Source organism: Erpetoichthys calabaricus, chromosome 1, assembly GCF_900747795.2.
Source record: "Erpetoichthys calabaricus chromosome 1, fErpCal1.3, whole genome shotgun sequence".
Taxonomy (NCBI): domain Eukaryota; kingdom Metazoa; phylum Chordata; class Cladistia; order Polypteriformes; family Polypteridae; genus Erpetoichthys; species Erpetoichthys calabaricus.
The window spans coordinates 109,896,963-109,911,656 of NC_041394.2; the positions used below are offsets into that span (position 1 = coordinate 109,896,963).

The 14,694-nt window shown below is 37.6% G+C and overlaps 1 protein-coding gene across 1 annotated transcript in view; it reads left to right on the forward strand.

Moving 5' to 3' along the window:
• The first annotated feature begins 2,045 nt into the window (after nt 1-2,045).
• LOC127526795 (uncharacterized) overlaps nt 2,046-14,694 on the forward strand; it is a 32,567-nt gene continuing 19,918 nt past the window's right edge. The window contains exons 1-5 of the mRNA XM_051923598.1: nt 2,046-2,250; nt 3,048-3,123; nt 3,386-3,467; nt 6,623-6,745; nt 13,302-13,515. Of these exons, the coding sequence (XP_051779558.1) occupies nt 2,053-2,250; nt 3,048-3,123; nt 3,386-3,467; nt 6,623-6,745; nt 13,302-13,515 (693 nt within the window). The 5' untranslated portion in view covers nt 2,046-2,052. The remainder of the gene's footprint in view (nt 2,251-3,047; nt 3,124-3,385; nt 3,468-6,622; nt 6,746-13,301; nt 13,516-14,694) is intronic.

Genomic DNA, 14,694 nt, shown 5'->3' on the forward strand with positions numbered 1-14,694 from the left:
AATATCATGTCCTACAGCCTGTTCATAGGCTTATGGTATGAAAAAATATGGCTTGTTTAGTGCTGTCTTTAAAACGAGACAGATAGTTATATAAGTAGAGAACAAGCTTTTAAGAATTAGTAGGATGACGCCTATAATGATAATTCGCTTATGAGCCTACTTAGGCTTCCAAGGGCTGCTGTCTTGGAACTATGTACTGGATTGGGCCAGACATTAGTAAGGAAACAGACTCTACCTGTTCATACCCAGGATTTTACAATGGATGGCTTTCTAGCAACAGACACCTGCAAGAGGTAATTTAAAGGTAAGGAATATCTCAGCCAAGATTCACTTCCGTTATGCTCACTGTGCTGGAAGACCTAAACCGACTGATGATGTTCCACTTTCAGTTTCCATATGGTTTAAGTGTACAGGCCAACATAAAAAGGCAATTTGCAGCAATGTCCAAAATCAGGAAAATTGACTTAACTCATATAGCAATAAGAGCATTTAGCAAGAATGAAGCTGCTTTTCTTAACCATAAGCAGTTTCATTCTATTAATACACAAGTCATCTGTGATGCCAAGATGAGACAGATAAGTGTTGTGGCTTGGTAGCCTTGTTCAAACCCATGATTCATTTATTTTGAGGTAAAGTAGCACTGGCAGAAGACTTGCGATGGTACTGTATGTGATGACCTGCTTGTTGGTAAGGTAGCTGGCTAAACCCTCAATGTTTCAGGTGGCCTATACTATTAATTGTAACAGCAATCATGTTTTTACATGTGCCAGGTGATAGTGGCTACCCTCTCAGATGCTGGTGCCTTCTGCTTTTTCTCCGACCCCAAGAGTGGAAGAGAGGCGCTATAATGTCATGCATCCTTTTGCATGCTCAGTTGTGGAGCACACCATAGGACTCCTAAAATGCATGTAGCAGTGTCTGGATGTGTCAGATGGGAGGCTGCTTGTTGGTGACAACCCTGCTTAGTTTAGGTGCTTCTACTTTACAGACAAGAACTTCTATCTCACATTCTTCAAAGTTTTTGCTTTTTGTCTGTCTCCACTTGTTGCCATTGTCTCATTTTACAGGTATATCTGTTCATTACTGTATATATGTTGTAAGAAAACAATGGGAACAAGATAAAGGTTTGGGGGGATCAGGCCCCATATATTGTCAGGACTGCTGTTAGGCAAAATATACTTGATTAGAAAAGAGAGTAGCATTTTCGGACTGAGTCATATAATAGACAGAAGAACAGGAGGATTGTCGGGTTTATATGGTGGAGAGGGAGGAAGAGGCGGGTCGTCAATGGGAAGTAACATCATCCCAGGAGCAGACTAATGCTGAAACAGGAAGTGGAGTTATTGTTCTTGCAAAGAATGAGAGAAGGTATTAGTGCACATAATCAGTCCCATTTGGCGCTTCAACAATAACTAGACCCTACTGCTGTCTCTGATGCACGCGTGTATGACAATGTACAAGGTTGACTAACAATGTCCATATATGTTTGATTCAGAGTGGAAACTGGGCAGGGCTTCAGGCCTGTTCACGTATGCATATTTACAAGATGATTGTGGTTAATAAAGGGTAAATTGTGTATGCCAAGTTATATAAATCCTTTGCTTTTGGATATACACATTTTCCTGTTTTTTTTGACATGCGCAGATTTTCACCCTCAAATCTACACAAAGTTTTATAAATTACAACCCTGGTCCTTGTGCTAAATATTTTTCTCTGCCTTTTCCTTTTGTGTCGGAACATTATCATACATTTTGTCTAATGGTTGTGGAATTAGGATAGAGTGGTGTGAGCTTTGAAATTAAGAAGACCAAATCAGGGGGTTGTACTAGCACATGCCCCTTATGATTGAGCTTGAAATTGGGAATCAGGAAGGATTACTTCTTGATAATTAGATTTTACTTCTGCTGAAAGTTTGTGTTCATTTTGTTGGGGTGCAGACACAGGAAATATGGTTTTGCCTTGCGTACGGTTTTTGTGTAGATCTTAGAAATATTATCTTCACCATTGAGTTAAAATTTGAATCTGGTCTGTATTCTTAGAGAAGAGGGAAGAATGACGAGCCAATATATTGACCACAGGTCTTTGACAGCGGCGCATATTTCATCATGTCATGAATCTGAACATCTGCTGCATTCATCCAGACAAGAGAAGAAGCGGATGATGCAGGCTCAACACAGAGCCACTATAGCTAGATTGATCAAGAATGTGAAGAACATCGTTTGGTCAGATGGGAAAAGGTCCCCAACAAAGGTATTTACTGAATATATATTCTATGAAAAATTGTCAAATGCATTTATATATATATATATATATATATATATATATATATATATATATATATATACAGTATATATTTATATATATGTTGCATAGTTTTACTGTCAAATAAAGCAAAGAGTATGCGACATATATATATATATTTTTTTAAACTGTCTTCTAACCTCAGACTAGCATGTAACTCAACTAAAATGAAACACCAAATAGTTAATTTATCTTTGTCTTATTGACAATTAGATAAAAGAAAATCCCAATTAAGTAAAGCTTGGAAATATTTTCTCCTCCTGTATTTAAATATAATAGAAAAAGAGTTTGAATTATATTTTACCTTAAAAAACATGTTTAAGTCATTTACAGCTTACAAACTCGTTTGTAGTTTTGTATGTACTGTATAATGTGTGTATATGAGCAGAGATACATAAGAAAGTTTAAAACTGAGGTTGTGGGTACTGCATAGGCAATGCCTTATACATAGAATAAATTGAAGAGATAAAACAACATTCCCAACCAGTCTGGAGAAAGATTAAATTACTTGAGGGGCCTGGGGTCACTGATCCTCCTTTGGTTTGCTGACTTCTGGACTATGGAGGAAGCAGGCAAACATGCCATACTATTGGCAACTGAATCCAGGTGTTCCTGTGAGTTCTTTAATTTAGTTATCATCAGCTCAGTTGAAAGGTCACACTCCACCTAAAATATGAATGATTGTTTATTGGGACCTGGACAATGTCCATTTATGCAGGATTCAATTTTTTTCTCTTTTTTCACAGTGTCAGATTCTGATTGAAGCAAAGAAATTTCTACATCAGCAGGAAAAAGAGCTGGTTAGGCTTTTGAAACTAAAAGGTCAGAAAATCAAAAATAAACAGTAACGGCCTGAGCAGGAAGAAATGCACTACGAGCAATATAGTTGTTACTGTAGGTAAAATACAGACACATTTGCTTCCAACATCTGGAATGAATAATTTTTTGGAAGAAAGGCTGCATTGGATCCTTTAAATCTGGATGCAATATTGAAATGTGTATACTTATCAAAGGTTACACTATAATGTCTCCTATCTGATAACTGCCGAGTTTACCACTGACAACAGTTTTGCTTTTCTTGCAGAGCATCTTCAGTTGGGTGATAATGGCCTTCGAAACCTAGAAGAAGTGAAGCAGGAATTCAGAAAATTCTATTATACTAGCAGGTAGAACACAATACAGAGTGTTTTACTGCTATATTTCTGGGATTGACTTCTATTCTTTATGTTCTCTCAGGGATTTTTCTGATGTTTCACATTTGAGATAGGATACTTGGTGTCTGAATTTGTTTACCCTTAAAGCTAAGATGCCTTTTCACAGTCTGTGTATTTGTGGTACTGGTCTATGGCAGAATTAATATTGTATATGTATAATACATCAGCACCATGACTGACCTTTGTGGTGTTTTTTTTGTCTGTATCAAGTTTTTTCCATAGGCATGACAAAAGTCCAGTCCGTAAATAATTGGTATTGGTCTTCTCTATCACTGACTGTTATGACACACTGGTACCCTTTTTATCCATCCATCCATCCATTGTCCAACCCGCTGAATCCGAATACAGGGTCACGGGGGTCTGCTGGAGCCAATCCCAGCCAACACAGGGCACAAGGCAGGAACCAATCCCGGGCAGGGTGCCAACCCACCGCAGGACACACACAAACACACCAAGCACACACTAGGGCCAATTTAGAATCGCCAATCCACCTAACCTGCATGTCTTTGGACTGTGGGAGGAAACTGGAGCGCCCGGAGGAAACCCACGCAGACACGGGGAGAACATGCAAACTCCACGCAGGGAGGACCCGGGAAGTGAACCCAGGTCCCCAGGTCTCCCAACTGCGAGGCAGCAGCGCTACCCACTGCGCCACCGTGCCGCCCCCCTTTTTATTTTTTACATAATAATTATTAAATGACAATCACTGAAAATACTAAACCGGTATTTTCAGCTAGTTTACTCTGGTAATAGCAAATAAAGTGCATTAGAAGCAATAACAAATAAAAAGTGAATTTCTTATTTTACAGAACTCCTTGTATTTGATTTGTCTTTCACAAGCTGTTTTGTCTTGGTAGTGTCCTATTTGACTCTTCTTTCCTCTTTTGTACTCTTTATTGTGTATACTTTATCAGAATTTCTCAAATCCCATAGACTTACCACTGTTTATAAGGTATTTGAGAGGTCTTCTCACCTTCTCTTCTACATCTATAACCTCAACAGCAACAACATTTATTTATATAACACATTTTCATACATATGATGTAGCTCAAAGTGCTTTACAGGATGAAGAAAGAGACAATATAAAAAATAAAATTAGGTAGTACTAATTAACATAGAATAATAGTAAGGTCCGATGACCAGGGAGGACAGAAAAAAAACCCCCAGAGGGCTGGAGAATAAACATTAAATCTGTAGGGGTTCCGAGGCCACAAGACCGCCCAGCCCCCGCTAGGCATTCTACCTAACATAAATGATCTCAATCAGTCCTCATGGTTTTCAGGCTTCACATGGAAGAACTTGATGATGATGGTCATGTGGACTTCTGGCCTTTAATCCATCAATGTAGGGACATCAAGGTGCTGTGATCGGGTGGTGGTGGCGCAGATCGCCACCACAGAAAACTGGAAAAAGAACAGCAGAGAAACTAGGGGTTAGTATGGATTTTGGAGCCACCATGAATGATAATGATAATTAAATGCATATACAAAATATCAGGTTTAAACTAAAATTAAGCTATGAGAAAGCCATGTTAAAATAATGTGTTTTTAGCAGTTTTTTAAAGTGCTCCACTGTTATTATCCTGGTAAATTTCTATTGGTAAACTAATCCAGATTTTAGGTGTATAATAGCAGAAGGCTGCCTCACCACTTCTTTTAAATTTAGCTCTTGGAATTATAAGCAGAGACTCATTTGAAGATCTTAGGTTACGATTTGGAGTGTAAGGTGAAAGACATTCTAAAACATAGGATGGAGCGAGATTATTTAAGGCTTTGTAAACCATAAGTAGTATTTTAAAGTCAATAATAAATGATACAGGTAACCAATGTTGTGACATCAAAACTGGAGAGATGTATTAGGATTTTCTTTTCCTAGTTAAGATTCTAGCAGCTGCATTCTGCACTAGTTTCAATCAATTGATATCTTTTTTGGGTAGTCCTGAGAGGAGTGCGATATAGTAATCCAGCCGACTGAAAACAAAAGTGTGAACTAACTTCTCAGCATCTTGCAATGTTATAAGAGGTCTAACTTTTGCTATGGTTCTTAACCTCAGGCAATTAAGTAGAGTAAAAGGACAAGCAGGAGTTAAGTTACACATTTTCATAATGTACTATTGATAATATTCATAAAATAATAATAATGAAGCAAAGTACATGTGAATATTGCCAACCATGCAACCTGATAAATGCTAGATGTGTAGTATATTTACTCAGATGTCTCTGGTCAAGTCATCATTTCTAGTCAGCTTTCTTCAGGACAGGCCTGTCTCAGTATAGCTACTAAGTTGTGCTCCTCATTGTGTTCTCTTCACCCAATGCTGTGAGAGAGATATGTAGGTAAAGGTGAGGTAACCAGCTTTATAACATTCTTACCAAAAAAACAAACCAATGGGACGTCATAGTGAGGAATGACCTCCAATTCAAAACCAAATCAGAAATGGCCATACTTTAGACCAATAGAATTCAGGTACAAGTCATCCCCCAGTTGCTTTGTTTAGTCAGTTTATGGCTTTCCTACAGGCAGTGACTTATAGGCTCTAAGTCCAAACACAGTTACCCTTGCCAAGCTGGACTGATGCTCCATCCACCTCACCAAAAATTCACCATCCTAAGTCAATCCTAAAGACTGGGGGTTGGTGAGGTAAACATCAAAGCACTACTGTTCTCATCAATGAAATAAAACATCCATCCATCCATCCATTATCCAACCCGCTATATCCTAACTACAGGGTCACGGCAGCCAATCCCAGCCAACATAGGGCGCAAAGCAGGAAATAAACCCCGGGCAGGGTGCCAGCCCACCGTAGGAAATAAAACATGTCTCCTGAAACACATATTACATTTGCTTTGTCTGATTTACAAATAAAGACATACAAAATATTGATCAACCTATATGCTAGAAATCAGTTCACAATTTGTTGCAATTTGAACTAATGGATGTTCTAACAATAAGAGGTCAGTAAATTAGTTTCTAACATTTTTTTTAACATTTTGCATAGTTTAAGAAAATCACCATCATTTACCTAGGCAAGCTGACAAGTAAACAACTGACCATGGAATATGCAGAAAACCTTTAATAGTTTTTTTTTTTTCCCACTTACTCATCAGTTCCCCATCTGATCTGAAGTCTTTACAAAAGCAGGAGTGCCATGTAAAGGAAGTCATACCAACCTCCGACTGTGAACAGAATCTATTGCTCCTATCTTCTGCTAATGTTATACTGCAGGAGGGGTAAGAGACTTCTACCAATATCTTTGTAATACGTATGTTTCCTACGGACAGGAATAGTATATCACAGCTACTTATACAGAAAGATGTGTCTCATTAAAATATTTTTTTCTGGCCTAATTTGTGATGGATAAATGAACTAAAGTTATCCTAATCAAATATTTTGCATTGTGCAGAGAAAACACCCGAGTATTGATGGTACAGATGCTTCTGCTTATACTAACTTCAGCTTTCACCTCTGAAGAAGATTCTCCTGCATTTTGGTGGAGGTGTAAGACATAAATTCTGAATGAACTCTGTTTAACACCTCAGTAATGAAAGCAAGATAAGGTGTTATGATCCAAAGATAATGAGAAGGTATCAAGACTAAAACTCTGGATCTGTACTACTTTACTGTAGGGACATATTAAACTGAAAAATAAAGACTTCATGTAGTGCAGATGGGGTTTGAAGAGTGGGGAGGTGTTTAGGATTTCTAGATTATATTAAGAGGTACCAGTAGGCCAAGAACACTGCATTTATTGGAATGGACAAAGCAAAATCTCATGTGTAGGAGTTTACAGAAGCCATGAAGAATAACTTTTGAGCAGTCTCAAAAGGGATTTTGGAAACCATTATGAGCAGTAGAATACTGTATATTCTAACATATTCCAATAAGAAAGAAATTACACTACTTAGTATCTTCTTTGATTTTTGTGGATGATATTGTCTTCTAGGCCTTAATCTATGATATTCGACATGCACTGGACCACATCATAGCTTTAGTACTGCTATGGAGGTAAAGACAGTATAAATGTTCACTGAGAGATGGATAGACTACCTCACAAGCTACAGGTATATTAAACTGGCAAAGATCAGGAAATCAAATGAACCAGAATACCAAAGCCCAAAGTGTTAATCGAACCTAAAGTAAATATTCTGAGCAAAATAAAGTCATTATTCTAAAAAAACAACCTCGCAAAAGGTTTATTTTTAATCTAAAACATTGAATGCTAGGAGAATCACATCACTATTTTATACACCCTCTGGTTGATAACATGACAAGAAACTAGGTAGAGGGGAGTAACTTCTTCAAATGGAGTAGTTGAAATACCTCAGTGCACAGGTGTCGAATTCCAGTCCTCGAGGGCCGCAGTGGCTGCATGATTTCATTTTCATCACTATTCTTCATTAGTGAGCCATTTTTACTGCTAATTAACTTCTTCTGCCTTAGTTTTAATTAACTTGACTCAGGTCCCTTAGTTGTCTCTTTTTCCTTAATTACTAGCCAAACAATAATGAGACAAACAAGTCACCATATGACCAGCTCACCTGTGCCCATCACACAATATCTGAAAATAAAGAAAGGTGAAGGTCTCAGTAAGGTTGGTCTCTCAGGTCACCAAAACATTTTGACGGTGTTCTTAGAAAAAACAGAAAAATCAACAAGTTTGGAAATATCTGCTGTGGCAGAATGAGAGCAGCAACAAGCCATTGAATTACATAACGGGCTTAATTAACAGCAAGGACCAGCTTCTCATTAAGAAACTGGTTGGAGTGAAATTAGTTGGAGTTTGAAATCCCAGTTTTGCTGGTCATCTGTTGGCTCGTTTCACGTCTCATTTCTGTTTGGCTGCCATTTAATGAAGAAACAAATCAATTCAGGAGGACTGAATCCTTAAAAACAGGGCTATTGAAATGAAGGGAAAAAGAGTTAATTAGCAGTGAAAACTGATTAGGAAAAGGGTTAGAATGAAAACCTGTAGCCACTGCGGCCCACCAGGCCTGGAGTTCGACACCCCTGCCTCAGTGTATTGTTTATGAGTGGAGGTGTTAGTTAATTTGGCCAATGAGTTACCCCCGCAACTTCAGTGTACATTGTGCAATATCTTGGGCAAAACATTCTAATTTTCAGTCAGTCTACAATATACTTAACTATGGTCATGAGTTTTTGACCAAAAGAATGAGAGTGCAAGTGCAAGCAGTAGATATTACTGTAGGTTGCTGTGCAGAATTTCTGGCCCACTCTCTGTTAAAGTGTGAGGAGCTTAACAATACAGGAGGACCTCAGAGTGGCAGCAGTGTTTTTTTTGCATCAAGAGTTTCTCTTTATTTGGTGCACCTTTAGATACCTCTAAAACAGCCAGAATTCTTGGAGTCACTGATTCAACAAGGTGAAGACAGTTTTCTGGCCAAATCTTCATCCTGCAAACACCTTGTTCTACTTCATACCAACAGATCTTTATTAATTTGATGTAGGGGCTCTTGTATAGTGCACTGGAGTAAACTAAAGTCACTGTCATGCTTGTGAAACCAGAGGAGATGATTTTCTGACATTACAAGATGTCAGAAAAGTGCTATTAATTTTATTATTTATTATCTTCCTGATAACATCATCAGTGGTATGTAGTAGAATGAATGTATGTGTATTTTATGTTTTATTGTTCTTTTCATTAATGATTTAATGATTATTTCTCATGTCTTTCTGTTATTTCTGTTGGTTTTATATGTAATGTTATAATTATGTTCTGTTTCTCTAAATGTACTGATGTGCCCTATCTTAAGGCTATTTAAACTGAGTGCAAAATCCTGAGAGTGAGAACTATTGCCATTTATTTATTTAATTTTTAATATTTTTCATCAAACATAAATACACTGTCAAATGGAAAAATAATTTTCAGTTTCAGTGCTTTGAAACAAAAATCACAAAGAGCAAAATTTCAGTGTAGGATTTTTGGCAGTAAAATTAGAAAATCATTCATATGTTTGTATACATTTGCAAGGTACTTTATTTATAAATATGTATTTAATTGTATTTTTAATGCCAAGGTTATGTTCCTGGTGGAGGAAGACACAGGGGTCTCAGAAAGGCTAGAAATGACCCGATGGATCACCTGCTTTTGTAGTTAATAGTCAATTGCCCAATGCACAGTTATTAATATTAAACATATTGGATACATATTGTGAATGCTGTGAGGTCACACAGGACAACAATGGAGCCCAACGTGTTCTTGAAATGTGGTTCTTGATTTTTTCCTTACTTCAATTAACCTTTCCTGACTTAAACCAAAAATGTCAACCTGGGTGGGTACCTTGTTACTTCTGACTACAAAGTCGTGACAAAGTTCTTGTTGTCCTCTGATTCAGTACAAATTCAGCTTTCCATTTATGTCAGTTCTGAATGATAATACATCAGATAAACTGTGAAAACTGTGTGCAAATATAAAAAAAGTACCATAATTGCAGAAGAAGTGCTGAAAATTCGTGGAAGGGTGTCAGATCATTGAAAAGCTCAGCAATATCATAAACAGTATAATTATATATTTTAATTATATCAGTGATATATAGTATCACTTGCAGTTCTGATTGAGCAATTGTTTTCAAATCTTGTAATTTTGTTTCAGTATATAAAGACTAAAATGTAAAAAAAGCTAGGATAAACAGGTGGGCTACAATGCAATCTGTAAAGGCTATACTTTATAACAGAGTTTTCTTCCCAGTAACATGGCACATAGACTAATATGACATGTTGTTGGAATCGACAGATTCTCTACATTTTCATGAGATCTGGAGCATCACAATACAAAGAACAGATATATAGTAAAACAGTAAGTGGCTCTGTGGTTGCCTACATGCATGGTCAGATAGAGTCGATTTATCCATAATGCGTGTAAGTAATTATGCCTGTTCTCAGGGCACATAATTGGGGGAATAAGCTGTATCATGTTACTGAAAGCCCCATAAGAATATTAAATGGTACATCCAAAAAGGAGATGCAGCCTGTGCTAGGGATACATAGAATTTCCTTAGAAGGCTAAAATTTCCAGATTTAGGGGGAAAGTGAACAGAGGCTGACATTACCATCTTGGAGACTTTCAGATCAGCAGATCTTAGCTCATGGTTCCAAGTAAGAAGAGTAGAGATTACATTTCTCTTTAGAAGGACAGGCTATGAAGATGTGGGCTTTTTATGGGAACTGAAGCTTGGACAGTGTAGAAAATTAGTGACATTCATCACCCTGGTTGTGACTGCAGTGACCTCGATATGAGGTTAAAAGCCTCACAGTATCCACCAACTTATTAAGCTTAGAAGAGGGAGAAAGATAGAGAACAAGAGTGAGATTAAACAGGAACATTATCATTACCTTCTTTATGTTCCAGATTATTACCAGTCCACAGGAGCTACAGTACTATGAAGTACAGAAGCAAGTCAATTTTGTCTTTTCATGAGCAAATAAATGGCCTTTAAATGCCTTAAGCAGTCTTTTATTGTATATTGTAATCTTATATAATGATCTTCATTGAAAAGTGCTTAACAAGCAGTAGTAGCGGTATTGTCATGTATACAGAGTACAGTGAAATTCTTACATGCACATCTGAACAAAATGTAGGACATGCAATCATTCAACATATTACAGCAGAATGGAAAAGATAATTGTTCTGTTTTAAGTTAAAGCCCGGATGTATAGGGTGACTATTTAGATTTACAATGCATATTCTCATTTTCTTGAGAGACAGATCAAAGGAGCTCTCTCTCAGCATTTACCTTTAGGCATATATATAATGTGTTTCTGTACATAAAAGACTTTACTGTGGATGCAGCAGAATCCCTGCTGCCTGAGTGGAGTATGTTCTATACGTGTGTAGTTAGACATAAAGATATGTGTGACTCCAAATTGGTCCATTGTGAATGTGAGTGTAGACGTGTACATTTTAGAAACCCTTATGAGGAACTGGTGTGGCATTCAGCATTAGTTCCTGCTTTGAAAGTCGCTGGCCCCCTGTGATGCTGAATTGGTGTTGTGAATGTTAATTATTTTCTTTCTTCTTTTAAGAGGCTAGTTCTGTAAATGACTACTTGTTAGTTTGGATACTTTTATTTTTATTCAGTATAATAATTGTTATATCCTGGTTATCATAACATTAAAAAAGAGAATGACCCTATCACAGTATATACATTCAGCAATGCAGCTGACACAGAGGATGTAAGGAGGTTCTCATTTATTACATTACCAAGCCAACTAACACACACATACATACACCTTCATAGTACACAAGTCACACAAACTGCATGGTGAAATGCAGGGTGTCTATGATCATCTAATTAATCATATGGACCTCAAAGAATCTGAAAATCAGAACATGGGGTTGTCTGGGAGAAAAATATTGTTGCAGTTCCCGAACAGCTCTTCATAGGCAGGGTGGGACTAGCAATGACAGCAGCCTATCTAGAGGTAAGGAAAGTGTGTTCTTTCACCTTGACAGGATTCAGAAAGCTTTCAGAGAAAAAGTAAAAACCTAAAGCCTCATGCAGCCATTAAGGCTTGTCATGATCTCAGTGTGCTTGATGTGTGGGTGTGTTTGTGTGTGTCCTGCGGTGGGTTGGCACCCTGCCCGGGATTGGTTCCCTGCCTTGTGCCCTGTGTTGGCTGGGATTGGCTCCGGCAGACCCCCGTGACCCTGTTTGGATTCAGCGGGTTGGAAAATGGATGGATGGATGATCTCAGTGATACTGAAGACTGTGGTGGTAGATAACAGAAAGTGATGAAAATTTGGTGATGCAATTACTCTGGCAGAGTTAACACATGAAGTGAAGTGTTTTTGCTTTCTGTGATTGTAACTTACTAGAGCTCAGCACTGGCCAGTGTCAAGTTGGCATGTTGGTACATGGCATGCAATTGCCTTAACCTCAGTTATGAAAAAGCCATTATTATGTTCCAAAATGCTGCTTCTAACTATGCATGTTTAATTTAAAGTGACAGTTCAGTATGATGCTAGCTTGAAGTAAGAGCTGGCAGTATATGTTTACAGATTGTATAACCTTGTATGATGTGATTCGTTAACTCAAGATATATATATATCCTAAGTGATAGTGTTTTATATACAGTAGGTATTTTATTGTATATCCCATAGTAAAAGAGTTAGATTTCAGCTGACACTGGAGCCCTGTTGAGAACTCCTAAATATAATGGAGGTACATCAAACTTTGACTCATACACAATTCAAAATTGTCAAAATAATAGTTTCACTCACAGGGCATTTCAAAAATGAATGTTGTGAAAAAACAATAATTGTTGGGATTTTTATTCTTTTACTTGTAATTTTAATTTTTTCTCTCATTGCCATGTGGCAAGAGATTCCCAAATCATCTGTTGGGTCATGAAACCATGTGTTCCAAACATATTCCTTGGTTAAAGACAACACAAAGCAGCAGTAACCTTTAACCAGGCAGAAAGGATTTAGCATGTGTTATGTGAATCATAGGTGTATTTTTGTATTGTTCATGTTCAGTGGAACAGGATTGTTTGGCCTATCTTTCAATGAAGCTGTCAATCCATTTTATTTATGTTAACAATTTAATATGTGATATGAAATAGATAAAACGTTATCTTAAGTTAATCACACATTTTAAATTTTAAACTGAATTAATTATGTAGGTTTATATTGTCTTCTATTTTTCATCGCCACATTATGTAACTTATACAAGTTCAATAGAAAATAAAGATTGACTATAGCAGTGAAGAAGGGTCGCAGATTGTGTAGCTCAAAAATGCTCAAATTTCTTGTTTCCTACATTTTAGACAGACCATTAATATTTGGATGATGAAGAGGCCTGTGGTAGCTGAGGAGACGTCCTTCCCATTAGTCTCAAAGGCTTTTTCATGCCTGTGGGATTCTGGGCAACAAAAAGTGGTGATACCCTTTGTCAAAGCAGAACAGATGTCTTTTTCCAGACAAAAATCCGAGGATCTTGTTCAAACTGAGTTGAAAAACAACCATGAGGCTTTGAATGAGGTAAAGCCTATTTGTTTAGGACAGTTTTTCTTTTGTACAACCCTTTCCACTGTTAACAGCTTTCTGACCTGCAATTGGAATTGAAAAAAAAATCCTAACTTTAATCACATTGGGTGAGAGTTTAATTCATACCTCTGGTAATTTGTGCCCTATACTATATATCCATTATGACCCTGAATTGTACTAAGTGTCTTCACAAAAGAGACTGTTAGATAAGGCAATAAAATAAAAAAAAATCACCAGGGACCTCGTGTATAACACAGTGCGTAGAATTCAAATTAAAACATGGCATACAAACAAAGCTGGTAATGTGCGCGTACACACAAAAAAATCCAGATGCATAAAACTGAGTGTATACCAAGTTCAATGCACTTCCTCTTTATAAATCCCGACTCACCCCAGAATTTCACATCTCTTATATATATTTCTCTTCTGGTTCGTCCTGCTTCCACTTCAAAACCTATCCCACCCACACGCAGCCGACACGGCATTTCTCGATTCCTATTCGTTGTCTTCCATGTCATGCACTATACTGGCCTGCTGAGCGTAATATATCCAACAAGTACTCGAGGTACTGCCACAACGGTAAAGTAGCTTTACCACCTTTGCGGGAGCCACCTGTGTCTTTACAACAGCTTCTTACACAGCAAACATCAGAAGCTAAAAATTATCGTGAACACATTTGAGAATACAACTCCTCTCTAGCGTTTGCTTCCATGGGTGCATATATAACTCAACCTCCTGGCCATGGACCATACTGTTTTAAAATACATGGTCAAATTTATCACCATATCTCTCCACTATACGCTAACACTTCTACCTCTCCAGGATATGGACAGTTGTATGTTTTTGACACAGCGGAAGCTACTGAAGTACGCTTACAAAATAAAGCAAACTCTGCATGCAGTGAAAATGTACTTCTCCAGCTAGATTCCATGCTCAGAACCATTAACCCCTTCGCTAAATCATACAAACACATGCATGAAATCGCTCAGTCCAATCCAACAGTATCTGTACAAATGGTTTTCAAGGAAAACCCTGGGCAAGATTTATGACGATACAATGCCCCGACATTGCAGCGATTTACGTCGGAGAAGATGGCGAAACACCTGCCGAAAGGGACATTTGCATCTATCTCATAGGCAACTCCTGTAAACAGATTTCCATGCTCAATATGAA